Source organism: Octodon degus, unplaced genomic scaffold (assembly GCF_000260255.1).
Source record: "Octodon degus isolate 3935 unplaced genomic scaffold, OctDeg1.0 scaffold00018, whole genome shotgun sequence".
Taxonomy (NCBI): domain Eukaryota; kingdom Metazoa; phylum Chordata; class Mammalia; order Rodentia; family Octodontidae; genus Octodon; species Octodon degus.
In genome coordinates, this window is record NW_004524594.1 from 17,304,493 (window position 1) to 17,317,850 (window position 13,358).

The 13,358-nt window shown below is 41.5% G+C and overlaps 1 protein-coding gene across 4 annotated transcripts in view; it reads right to left on the bottom strand.

Moving 5' to 3' along the window:
- Positions 1-13,358, bottom strand: part of Nap1l4 (nucleosome assembly protein 1 like 4) — a 43,808-nt gene that overhangs the window by 30,104 nt on the left and 346 nt on the right. For 2 of the 4 annotated variants that reach the window (XM_004627093.2, XM_004627092.3), the window contains exons 2-3: positions 3,563-3,593; positions 2,556-2,614 (exon numbers count right to left, since the gene is read on the bottom strand). In XM_004627093.2, the coding sequence (XP_004627150.1) occupies positions 2,556-2,614; positions 3,563-3,576 (73 nt within the window). In that variant the 5' untranslated portion in view covers positions 3,577-3,593. Of the gene's footprint in view, positions 1-2,555; positions 2,615-3,562; positions 3,594-13,147; positions 13,335-13,358 lie in introns of those variants that run through there. The other 2 variants (XM_023710481.1, XM_023710480.1) reach the window with 2 other exon arrangements.

Genomic DNA, 13,358 nt, shown 5'->3' on the forward strand with positions numbered 1-13,358 from the left:
TTTATTTATTACATTTATTTATTGTGTGTGTGTGTGTGGCCAGCTCAGCCCACCTGGGGGCGGGTCTGCCTGGCATGTGGTGCTGGGGATCGAACCGCGGTCCCTGTGCTTTGGCAAGCTTGTTTCAAATAGGTGCTTTAGACCACTGAGCCATCTCTCCAGCCCCTCATAGCAGATTCTTAAGTGGTTGTCAAACACCTTCTCTTGCAATGACACAATACAGAAACTCAAACATACAGCCCTTCCCTTAAGTCAAGAGGCAGTAATATTTGGGAGCTCTGGTATGATGTGGGTAAGCCAAATACCAAATAAGCACTCCATTTGAATACAACCACTAACACGAAACAGTGTACATCAATGCATATATGAAACTACATATAATATATATGTTAATTACTGCATATATATACAAGCACATTTTTGGTTCTGTCCAGAAAAAAAAAAATGAGTTAGCATCTATACTCTAGTTTGCAGTTATTATTATTTTTTTTTTTGACATTTTGTGATATACTTTAAGCATCTTTTGTTGTGTATTATTCTTTTTTGTTATTATTTTGATCCAGGGTCTTGCTACACAGTTCAGACTCATAGTGATCCTCCTTTCTCTGCCTCCCCAACACTAAGATTACAGGCATGCGCCACCAAGCCAGGTTTCAGGTCTGGTACGGTATGTGGTACTGGGGATCAAACTCAGGTCCTTGCACTTGTGAGGCAGGTGCTTAGGCCACTGGGCTATCTCCCCAGCCCTGTAGTTATTATTCTTTACCAAAAGCAGAAGGGCTTTTGGACAGGTAGTGGATACTGGGTATAAGGCTAGGAGAGTTCAAGGTGAAATGAAACATCACACTGCTCCAAAGCTAGAGGAATCTAAAACCTGACTGAGATAAGGACTTACGAGACCAGTCTGAAGGGACCTCAGCTGCCCAAACTGGACACCTGGACACACAACTGATACACTGAATGAAGTAACCCACAGGCCCAGAGACACTAATGAGGGGAAGGTGTGCTCTTCATCAGTGACGTGTAACAGAATGGTGGAACTGGAAAGGCACTCTTTTGTAACCAATAACATTACTGAATTTGGAAGAGTATCAATTAATATTGATGCTCATTGAAGAAGTAAAGGGGGGGATAGTCATACCTGCCCAAAAGAGTGCTTTTAAGGTAAAAGTCTGACAAGCACCATCTTAACTAAGTTGTCAATCTCAGAGTCCCTAGTAAAGGGACAACCTGACACCACATGCCTCCTGGTGTACCATACTGTACCATCACAAGGAAACGCGCAGACAAAACCAGACTGTAGACATTCTAGGAAACTGGCCCCGAGTACAAGTAAAAATGGGACTATGAGGCTAGAACAAAGAGATGTAACTAAGCACAATGCATGGTCATTGAATAGGTCTCAGATTTGTGTGCGGGATGAAAACATAGTTGCTGAGAAAACCAGAGAAATATGAACATTAGATAATAATATCAAGGTTAAGGTTCTTGGTTGTGCTGACGACATTGAATTTTCAAGTATTCATTTTACTTTTTAGGAGATTTACACTGTTTTAGGGGAAAAGGACATATATACAATTTGTTTTCTTTCAGATAGTTGGGGAGATACAGAAATATAGATTTCTTTTTTTTTATTTTCATATTTTAGTGAAGGGTCTACAGGGTGTTCAGGGTCTCACTTCTAGATCGGACTCATAGTGATCTGCCTGTTTACAGCCTCCCAAGAGCTGGGATTACAGGTGCGCGTCACCACACCCATCTCAGCATGCCCCCCCCCACCCCCCGAGTGGATGGGGCCAGCACAGCAGGCCCAGGATCAAAGCCCCTTCATCCCTAAGCAGGCGCTTTAATCCGCTGAGCTATTTGGCTGGCCCTCAAGAAATATAGATTTCTTAACAAGGAAAAACATCTCACTTATACATTTATGGATACAATAATGTATCTGGGATTTGCATTAAAACAAACAGGAAAGAACATTACAGGCACAGATCAAAACTACTCATGTGTTTTAACGCCCAAGCCGAGAGAGGCTAGATACAAGGAGGTGCACTATGTCCTCATTTCATATAGAATCTGAATTTCCTATTGTGACGGTCAATCTTGACTGCCAACTTTATTAGGAGACACCCAGGAAGGTGACTGGATGGACCACCATCAGGAGGTGGGGCCTCGTGCTTTGGAAGGGTACACATTTTCCCTGGCTCGTTCCCTCATGTCTGCTTCCTAGTTGTCATGAAGCAAGCTCTTTTCCTCTGCCATGCTGTTTCTATCTTGGAGCCAGTCAACCCTGAACTGAAACCTCTAAAAACACGAGCAAAACAAACTTTTCTTAGTTTGTTTCTTAGCTGTGTATGTCAGTGATTTTGTCTCAGTTATGTGAGGTGACTAATACAGGTATCACAAAAACATTTTTAAATTGGGATACAGATTTTCATCCTTAACTCTTTGAAGGACCAAAATGACTTATTGATTTATTACTATAAATATCCCAGAGAGCAGACTCCCTAACCTGTATGCAAACTCTCCAACTGCTGTTTCACATTCAGAAAACTGACCTGTGTTACTTGCATTTTTAGCAGCTTCCACAGAATCTGCAGGAACCCCATCTGAAAAACTAAGAGTTTAAAAGTATTATTATAAAATTTCAGACAAAGGCAAAGGTGTAAGTGAACACTACTTATTTCTTCAATATACCTTACTTAGAATGGTTTTTGATTACTGAAATTCTGTATTGTTTCTATTTTTTTTAACAACTCTGCACCCCCTTTTCAGCCCAACACATAGGCTGCTCTGATGGTTCTGTTTGCAATACTTGCCAAAGATTCCTTGTCCTTACTTCTACAATCTCTTTCTTCAAATATCTTCTCTGAGCCCTTAAACCAAACCAACCAACATGACACCATATGATCAGGTGATCAAGCAAAGCCCAAAGTGCCCATAGCCCTCTGAAAATCAGTCATACAGTCTCCAAATACAATGGAGCTCCATGAAAGCAGGTCTGAGAAGAGTTTTCATGAGGAAAGTGCTGACATACCTTCCTTATGAAAACTAAACATCGAAGAAAATGAACAGCCAACACTGACCCTGAACAACTCACAAAAAGATCTTCCCCTTGCCCACTCATGGCTACATCAAGTTACTTATGTGACTTTTCCTGGGGAGGAGGGAGGTGGAGCTAAAACCTGGAGAGCAAAACGACTGTTTCCCACATAAAGTCTGCAAGCATAACATTCACCTTGAATGAAGCAGAAGCAACTTCTTTACCAACTCAGATATTTATACACAAAATGGGTATTAGCTATACCTCGAATGCATTGAGATAGTCTTGCTACATGGCAGACTAGCCTTCAATTCACTATGCAGCCCAGGCTGGCCTTGAACTCAGCAATTCTTAGTCTCAGCCTCTATGTGCTGGCATTATTGGCACCTGCCCTAGGCCTGGCCAATGCACTTAATTTTGATTCTAAAGTTTACTGAAATATAGCCCGGCTCATGCTCACCAACTATTTTTTTTAAACCAACTACATTTTTAAATGCCAATACAAAATTCACTTTGGCTTACCTGTTATCTGCCATCTGAATGCTTTTATCCCCTACAAATTAAAAAACAGTTGCAATTATATTCACAAACAAAAACATCTCCAAAATAATACATACTACTGAAACAAATACAAGTTTCTTGTTCTGTATTTCCCTAAATTTCCCTAAAAGTATTATTATAAAATGTCAAAGACAAAGGCAAAGGTATAAGTGGACACTACTTATTTCTTCAATATACCTTACTCAGAATGGTTTTTGATTAGTGAAATTCTGTATTGTTTCTATTTTCTTTCCCTAGGGAGGTGGGAGGTGAAGCTACAACCTGGAGATATGGGGAATTATTATTATTATTATTTTTTTTGGTAGATACATTCATGAACAATGACCATGTGGAGGATGGAAATACACTAGGATGGAGCTTTCTTGGGTGATGGAAACATGCAATGTCTTGCCTGATGTTACTTGTATACACAATTATCACCACTTAATACAATGTCTATGACTTGTACCATTATGAGAAAAATTTTACTCATAAAATTTCTCTTCTTGGCCCTAAAATGATCAGATTTCACAATAACCAACAATTCTAATTTGCTTTACCTCTATCTTAAATTTATCAACAGAACATTTAGTAATGCTAGCCCAGTTATTTGAGAGCAACTCACAGCAGTCACTGTTTATTGCTCTCTAATTATCTCTCAAACTAAGCCACAGGGTGATAGTCTACTTTCATCTACTCATTTTTTTATCTTTTATTACCTCTATGCTGAAGATATACTACTGTTAAAAATTATGTATACTCAGTATGACCCTCCTTTTATAAGACATTTTAAAAATGATTATCTCTGGTGGTGGAATTAGGCAACTTTCTATAAATGAATAGTAAAGATGGGCTCTGGGGTGCTTTTTAAAAAAAATCTATCAGTTATTTAATTAGGTTCTTAGCGCTTTCTTAATGAAACAACTTGACAACACCAAATTTAAAGCCCTCATCTCAATGTATTCATGCTGACACCTGATACACGGCTTAACAGGGCCTTCTATGAACAATGAATCTGAGGTGGGTTATGAAGTTCTTCATACTTACGCACGAGACATACTTATGCTTTTCTGAAGACTGCTGCTCCAGCTGAAACCTGACTACTGTTTCATTCCCAGGGATCTAAGTGATACCCAAACCAGTCACCCACAAAGCTTTAGGGAAATACAGAACAAGAAACTTGTATTTGCGAAAAATAACTCCAATCAGAATTTATGATCCATGAGTTGGGTGTGGTAGTACACACCTGCACACCTAGCACTCAGGAGGCTAAAACAGAAGTATCAAGAGTTTGCAGCCAGACTGCACTGTACAGCAAGACCCTGCCCACCCTACAAAATACACCATGAGGATGATGACAACAAAAATGTAACCTATAATCATCCTGTATTTAACTCAAGTGTATTCAACTCAAGTATATTTTTGTTTCTGTCAGTTTTGCTGTTTTAAAATATGCAATACTGGGGCTGGTGAGATGGCTCAGTGGTCTAAAGCACCTACTTAGAACAAGCTTAGCAAAGCATCGGGGACCGCGGTTCAATCCCCCAGCACCACATGCCAGCCAGCCCCGCCCCCTGGTGGGCTGAGCTGGCCACACACACATCTCTCTCTCTCTCTCTCTCTCTCAAATAAATAAAAAAAAAAAAAATTTAAAATATGCAATACTACAGAAATATTATATTGTTGTTTTCATAAAACAATTTAAAGAAACAAAAAAGGGCAACAAACCCTACCATAGCTGGCCACACCCATACCACCACCATAGCAGCCAAACCTAAAACCATCACAGTGAGGTTTTTAAAACCCTCTAAATTGTAAGGCCAGGGAGATAGTTCAGTAGAATAAGCACCTGCCTGGCAAGTGCAAGGTCCTGAGTTCAATTCTCCGTACCACAAAACAAAACAAACCTCCCTCAAAAAAAAAAAAAAAATCCCCAAAAAACACACAAACAAAAAAGAAAACTCCAATTGTAAACAAATTCCCATTTGTTTAAAAAATAAAAACCCAGGCCAGCCAGATAGCTCAGCGGATTAAAGCGCCTGCTTAGGCAGATACAGACTGGGCACAGTGGTGCATGCCTGTAATCCCAGCACTTGGAAGGCTGAAAACAGGAGGATCACTATGAGTTCGATCTGTGTAGTAGGACCCTGTACTACATACATAAAATAAATACTAAAAACCCTTCAAAAGTCCACCTCACTTTCTGCAGAGTCCAAATTCATTCTACACAGGATCCAAATTCCTGTACTCTCTAGCCTGCCCACCTCACCACTCTATTTGCAACTCATATTCCTCCTGTCATGTCAGCTACAATCCTGGGTTCCTAAGTCGATAATGTGCTTTTTTTCTCCCATTGCAAATGCAAGTGGTGGGGCTGGGGAGACAGTTCAGCAGTCTAAGCCCCTGCCTGGCAAGCACAAGGTTGCAAGTTTGATCCCTAATACCACATGCTGTGCCAGCCCCAGTTCCTGAACAAGCCATGCCAACTCCAAAACCAGGTGTGGTGGCACATGCCTATAATCCCAGCACTGGGGAGGCTGAGACAAGAGGATCACTATGAGTCCAAGCTATGTAGCAAGACCCTGTTTCAAAAACACAAAAAATTAAAAAATAAGTGCATGTGGTGAGATGGGTAGATCTTTATAATGACTACATTTGATGACAAAATCCTAAGAGTGAACACAGAATTTACCATTTGGGAATACTGAGGTGAGAGTTTCTATGACAAACTTTTGGAAATAGTCTCTGAATATCTTAGTTTAATAAGGCTTTCCATTCCCCCAGTTAATTCTTTAATTTATATGGTAACAGTTAGAATGCCATGGTAGCATTGTATGGTCAAAGTGTATGAACAGATCCTCATACACACTGCCAAACTGGTTTCACACTGGTAACTCCTACACTTTGGCAATAAAATTAAAGCTCTCCACTGCCTAACATTACATCTAATTGCACCTTCCCTAACCTACACACACTGATCCCTAAAAGGATCACATTATCCTGCCACTAAATATTGCCTGTTTAATAAACACTCATTTTCACCAACTAATCAATGCTACCAATAAGGTCACAGCTTAATTTCCAATACTTCCTAGCTGATATTCTATACTACCATCAGCTCAACCAAGGAAGGATCATTTTCCATTTAGAAGTGAGGAAGCTGAGAATTCTAGTCCAAGGTAACATTGTTAGCAAGATGTGGAACTGGGGTGCAAATCCAGATCATCTCTATACTGCCACTAACCACATCATCCGTAGCTGCTTCTACCTGCTCAATCAAAAATTCTGCTACCAGCTCAGTCAGGGTTAGAATCCTGCTGTGTGATTACAGTCCTGAGAAGTTCAGTGTCTAAAAAGAACGAAGCCGGGTATGGTGGTATGCACCTGCACTCCTGGATAATCAGAAGGCCAATGAATTCAAGGCCAGCCCAAGAAACTTAGCAAGAATCTGTCTTAAAACTTAAAAAATGAATGAGTGAGTGACAGTGAGAGTGAAAGAGAGAGGAGAGCAGGGAGACAGAGAGAGGAGAGAGACAGAGAAGGGAGGGAGGGAAAGGGAGGGAGGAGGAGGAGTGAGAGAGAGAGAGGAGGGGGAGAGAGAGAGAGAGAGAGAGAGAGAGAGAGAGAGAATGAATGATGATGATAAAGGGGAGGGGAGGAGAAAAGAGGGGAGGAAAGGGTGGGGAGGGGAGGGAGGGCATCCAGCCAGCCAGGCATGGTGCTGTACTCTATAATCCCAGCACTCTTCAGAAGCTGAGAAAGACCACAAATTCAAGTCCTGTCTGGGAATGTAGCTTAATGCCAGAACCAGGGGTTAAATCCCTAGTACCAAAATAAACAAATGCATACATGAGTGAAAACTTTCTTTCCCTCTCTATCCTGTTCACTATGCAGCCACAGAATGTGTAACAGTTCCCGCACAGGAGGTATTCTGAGGGCACAAACGCCATATCTCTAGACACAGGCCAAACATTCACCTTTCCATGTAATGGCACCTACTCTAACTTCCAGACTCTTCTACTATTCACTTCATTATTCATCTGTGCGATGACCCGTGCTGCTTAACATTACATTTTATGACTTAATGACAAGACAGTTAAGTAAAAGCACATATGACACCACGATCACAACCACAACGAGAATGATGTGCTAAATAAGAAAAGATGTGCTAAATAAGATAAGAGAAAAACAAAATGAATTTAAACAACGGAAAGGTAAATATTTTTGAAGACTAAAAAGGAAACAAATCAACCAGAACTGAATCTCCAGGACAAAACATGCATCATGAATAATCTGATTTTGATGCGGGTTTGAACTTCTGCCTCCCCAACTTTCTACACCCTTCTGCACTGCAGGTCCTTTGTGTATAAACTACAAGTGGCATCCAAGTGAACTGCTATGAAGGCAACCAAGTGCCTGGCACACAAAACACATCCAGCCTCGACTTCTTGATCGCAATGCACATACTGGCTATTCTACCTATTACTTCTATGCAGCCACTGCTTCATATGAGGAAAAACAGAGTGGCGACACATTATAAACAAAACAGAATCAAATTTCATCACCACAGATTATTTACCTTTGTTTAGCAATCCCTAACACTGTTTAAATAGAAAGTTACAAAGCATTGGCAGGGGAGATAGCTTAGCTGTGTAAGTGTCTGCCTGGCAAGCACAAGATCATGAGTTCAATTCCCAGTACTTCAAAAAAAGAAAAGAAAATTACAAAGAACTATGAAATTTGCAAGTTTGAGAAAAACAAATTATCTATTGGTTTTAAATGTTGAAATGCCAAGTTTAATGTCAGTTTTATGAAGACAGTCTCAGGCCTTGTCAGGAAGGCTGCCCACTTTTAAAAGGAATCTGGAAGCTGGACATGGTGGCAAATGCATTACCTCAAAGGTCTTCAATGTCTTTACAAGGTATAAATAAGTGGAAATGCTCTACATGCCTGTAATACCAGCACCTGGGAGGCTGAGGCAAGAGAAGCCAACCTCAGCTACATAGTTAGTTTAAGGCCAGTCCCACTCAACATATGACTAGACATAGACATCTGAAAGTTTTTAAAATTCAGTAAAGATCTTGTTACTTTGTCATGAAAATACTTCCTTCTCCACCCCATTTCAAATTACAAGTACTCACTCAAAACCTCACTCTTCTCTATTTTTTTTTTTTTTTTTGCCAAAGTAACTTCCACTATCTAACTTGTTTTTCTGCTTCCCACAGCAGCAGCAAGATCAAGGCCTTTTGTCTGTTCAATTAGTAGACACCCACAGTACCTAGAATTGTGTTCCACACAGACAAGGCTCATGAGTGAGTGAACGCATGAATGAGTAAATAAGCAGATACAAAACACTGACTACTCTGTAATAACTGCGTAAAGGAGTACTATTGTAGGTTATACTCTGTACATGAAGTGCAAAGCCCATCTTGTCTGCTATAAACTACTAAACAGAAATCATCTCACCTTATTTTTGAACAAGCTTTTCCCCTAGACACAGGATGGAAGCACATTAGTTTTAAGAGCTGATGGAGCGCTGGGTGTGGTGGCACATACCTGTAATCCCAGCACTCAGGAAGTTGAGACAGAAGGATTGCCACAAGTTTGAGGCCAGCCTGAGCTACACAGTGAGTTCAAAGCTACCCTGAGCTACAAAGATCCTGCCTTAAAAAAAATAAAATAGAGCTGACAGTATACTTAACAGACTAAGAGGAAATTTAGGACTACATAGCGAGCAGTCAAGATCAAAGGGTAAAGTTCACGAAGCCACCTTTTGTAGTTTTTATACTAAAAAAACCTCTTTATTAAATATCCCTTTAATTAAATACGAAATTTAAAATTCAACAACAAACCAATGGGTTTCCTCTTTAATAGAAAGGATGGAAAAACCAATGACTACTAGATAAAAACAAATCTGTATCACAAACATTTCCTAAAAAGGTCAAACACAAACCACTACCCTAGCATCTAACTAGATATGCTCAAAGATAAATATCACCATTCAAGTTCAGGGAGGCTTGAATTTGCTAATCAGCAGTACCATGCATGGTAAGGTAAGGGTGGAAGAGACTGGTTTCCTGAAATTTTGCGTCAGCTACTTCCTATCCCCAAAGAGGTAGAAGGGTCAAACTATAATGTCTCTTATTCTGGATGCCTAAACTACAGTGCTTGTTTCTTTTTGTGGTACTACAGACTGAACCCAGGGCACTAACACTGAGCTACAGGACATTTCCAGCCCTTTTCAAATTCTGAAATGAGGTCTAATTTGCCTAGACTGGGCTTGAGTTTACAACCTTCTTCTTAGTCTTCCAGAGTGCTGGAAGTACAAACATGAGCCACTATGACAGACTAACCTAGATGGCCTTTTCATTTTGAGACAGGAAGGATCTGGCTAAACTGCCCAGGCAGGATTTGAACTTGCTATCCTCAAAAAAAAAAAAAAAAAAAAGAACTTGCTATCCTCCTGCCTCAGCCTCTGGATTTTCTGGGTTTACAAGGAGGCACCAACTTCCTTTTAAACAAAAAAGTGCTCCTTGGCCAACAAGCCTGGACTAACTCAACAAGCTCACTGATGCTGGCTTATTATACTGGTATAGGCCATCACTGAAAGGACTGGATCCCAGCAGCATTCTTCCACCATATCTCATGTAGCTGATGGCCCTTAGGCCTTAGGATTTTAAATGAGTCTTAGAGCCCAAGAGATTTCCTTCTCCCCTCAAATTTTAGGTTTTCTGGCAAAATTTTCAGAACGGTGGAATTTACCAAAAACAGGTTTTAACTGCACACACCAAAAGAAAAGCACCTCTAAAAATTAAGTAATTCTAGTCATATGTGGTTGCAGGTACCTGAATCTCAGCATTCTGGGAGCCTGAGGCAGGTGGATTACAGTTTAAACTTACCCTGTGCAATTTAGGAGTCCCCATGTAGAAAAATTTTTATTTCCAAATTCCACAGGTAGGTGATGGGGAGACAACTTGGTGGTCTAAGCACCTGCCTGGCAACCCATGTTTGATTCCAGGTACTGCATGCTGTGCTGGCCCAGGAACCCCAGGTGTGCCATGCTGGCCACCAAAACTGACATGGTGGTACACGCCTATAATCCCAGTGCTAGGCAGACTGAGAAAGGAGGACTACTGAGTTCATGCTGTGTAGACTCTGTACCAAATAAAGATTTCAAAAAAAAATCAAAATTCCACAGGTTAAGTCTGATTATCTAAATGGCCATTCACAAAGGCATTATATCATGTGTGTTCTGAAGACAAAGTCCTCAAGTGATCAAGCTTATCAGGTAATCCACAAATGATAAAATTGGCTACTGCAAAGAATTCAACAAACTCCTTCAATAACTACTCAAGTTCACTTTGAAACAACAGTACAGGATCCAAACTAATAAAATAAAATCTAAAAATGGTACAAACAGCAGACCTTACAAATCAGTAATGCTGATCAGGAAAAAATGATTGCAAACCATATGTAACATCTAAGACGGAAGTAAAATGTTTAAATGATGCATGAAATCATAGGGAACACCTAACATTCTTTGGGATAAGGGAATTATAAAATATAATCCAACTCAAGTCCTCAAAAACAAAAGCGCAGGCTGGGGAGATATCTTGGTGGTCTAAGCACCTGCCTGGCAAGTGCAAGGACACAAGTTCGATCCCAGATAGCACATGCCATACTGACCCTGAAGCCAGGCATGGTGGTGCATGCCTGTAATCCCAGTGCTTGGGAGGCTGAGACAAGAGGATCACTATTAGTCTATGTGTAGTGAGATCTTGTACTAAATGAATGAATAAATTGTAAAAAGTAAAAGTTTACTTAGGCTCAGTTCAGTAAAGATAACATTATTTCCAAATAAAATCTTTTTCTTCTTTGAAACAGGGTCTACGCTATATAGTTCATGATGGCCTTGAACTCAACAGGGAGAATGTCCTGCCTCAGCCCCCTAAGTGCTGGGATTACAGGCTACAACACCTAGCCCATTGAAACTTTGAATTCTCTACAAATAAGCTCAAAATCTGGACAAAATTAAAACTGTAAGAGTTTTAATCCCAACCCTGCTGCCTTGGATAACTCATACTCAACACCAAAGGGCCTTTAGTTTCCCTAGCAGTGAAATGGCAAGCAGTACAAGTTGGGAATCCCTATTCCAAAAATATTTTCTTTTTTTAAAAAATGTATTTGGCATTGGGTCTCACTACACAGCTCGGACTCATAGTAATCCTCTAGTTTTTTGTTTTTTTTTTAAAAAATATTTATTTATTTAGTGTGTGGCCAGCTCAGCCCACCAGGGGGCGGGCGGGCCGGCATGTGGTGCTGGGGGATTGAACCGAGGTCTCTGTGCTTTGCTTGAGCTTAGCCTGTTCTAAGTAGGTGCTTTAGACCACTGAGCCATCTCACCAGCCCCAATCCTCTAGTTTTCAGCCTCCCCACTGGTAATCTCAGTGGCCTGCTCAGCACACCTGGGGGCAGAGCCAGCACAGCATTGTGGTGTTGAGGATTGAACCATGGTCCCTGCACTTGCCTAAGCAGGTGCTTAGTCCATTGAGGTATCTGGTCGGCCCCCAAAACCATAAAACACTGTAAAATTTGTAATTTTTTGAACACTGCATGTTTGTGATATTTTGAATTTCCAGATTAAGGTAACTCATTTGGTAAATATTTCAAAGTTTGAAAACCTAAAATCTGAAACATGTTTGGTTCCAAGCGTTTCAGGTAAGGGTGCTCTACTTAAATTGTATGGGTTATTATATGAAATGAGTTAATACATGCAGAGAGCTTAGAGGAGCCCCTGGTGTGTAGGAAGCAGTTAGTCATTCAGAAGTATAGTTACTACTGCAGGAAAAGTAACTTAAAAAATATTGTACTTAACTTTTTTAAGGCCAACTACTTAATCTCCATACTTGGGCATTTTTAATGTAAGACAATTACCACAGGCTTGTTTTTATAAGGAATACAGAGAATTCGGTTTGAAAGGTAAAGAAAGCAGCGATGCTCAGGAAGCTGCAAAGACTCCCTCAGAAGATCAGACACACAGAGCCGTAAGAGTCTAACGCTGGAATCTGTGTTAGCAGATATCAAGCATGGTCTGTCAACACCTCATCAGGCTCAGATCCAGAACCGTGGTCGGTAGAAAGTCTTATCATGACCAGGCAATGCTCTGCTCAGATCAACAAAAAAGCCTTCAGGAAAGAAGGGAGGGATCAGGGAAATAACCAAGAAGCTCTATCGGCAAAAACACACACACACGGGACTCCAACCCCCTGAACTGCGAGAAGCGCAGGGGCTTTCCCACCCATCACAAGTGCGGACCGCTAAATTCTTCCATCTCTGTGAGAGCGGGTTTTCACAGTACAATTAGCTTGAGGCCCACCTTGCCTGGATACTTAAATCCCCCCAGGTCATCACTCCAAGACCCCTCAATCCAAGTCCTTCGTCCCGGGAGCCGGCGGGACTCCGCGCTCTCGCTGCACTGAGGGCTACACTCTCACTCTCTCTCTCTCTCTCTCTCTCTCTCTCTCTCTCTCTCTCTCAGCCACCCCGACTTTCGAAGCAGAAGCCCACCGTCACCCGTCGCGCCGCGGGGGCTCACGAGGCGTCAGCACAGGACCCACCGTCCCGTTCGTCGGGTTCGAGCGCTCAGCGCGGCGGAAGGCGCGGCGTCCAGGTCCACGTGCGCGCCGAAGGGCGTCGAGGAGGCCGCGGCGCGAACAAAGCGCGGCTGACCTTCAGCCGGGGGCGGAGCGGGCGGAGGGAAAGGGAGGGGACGCCGCCC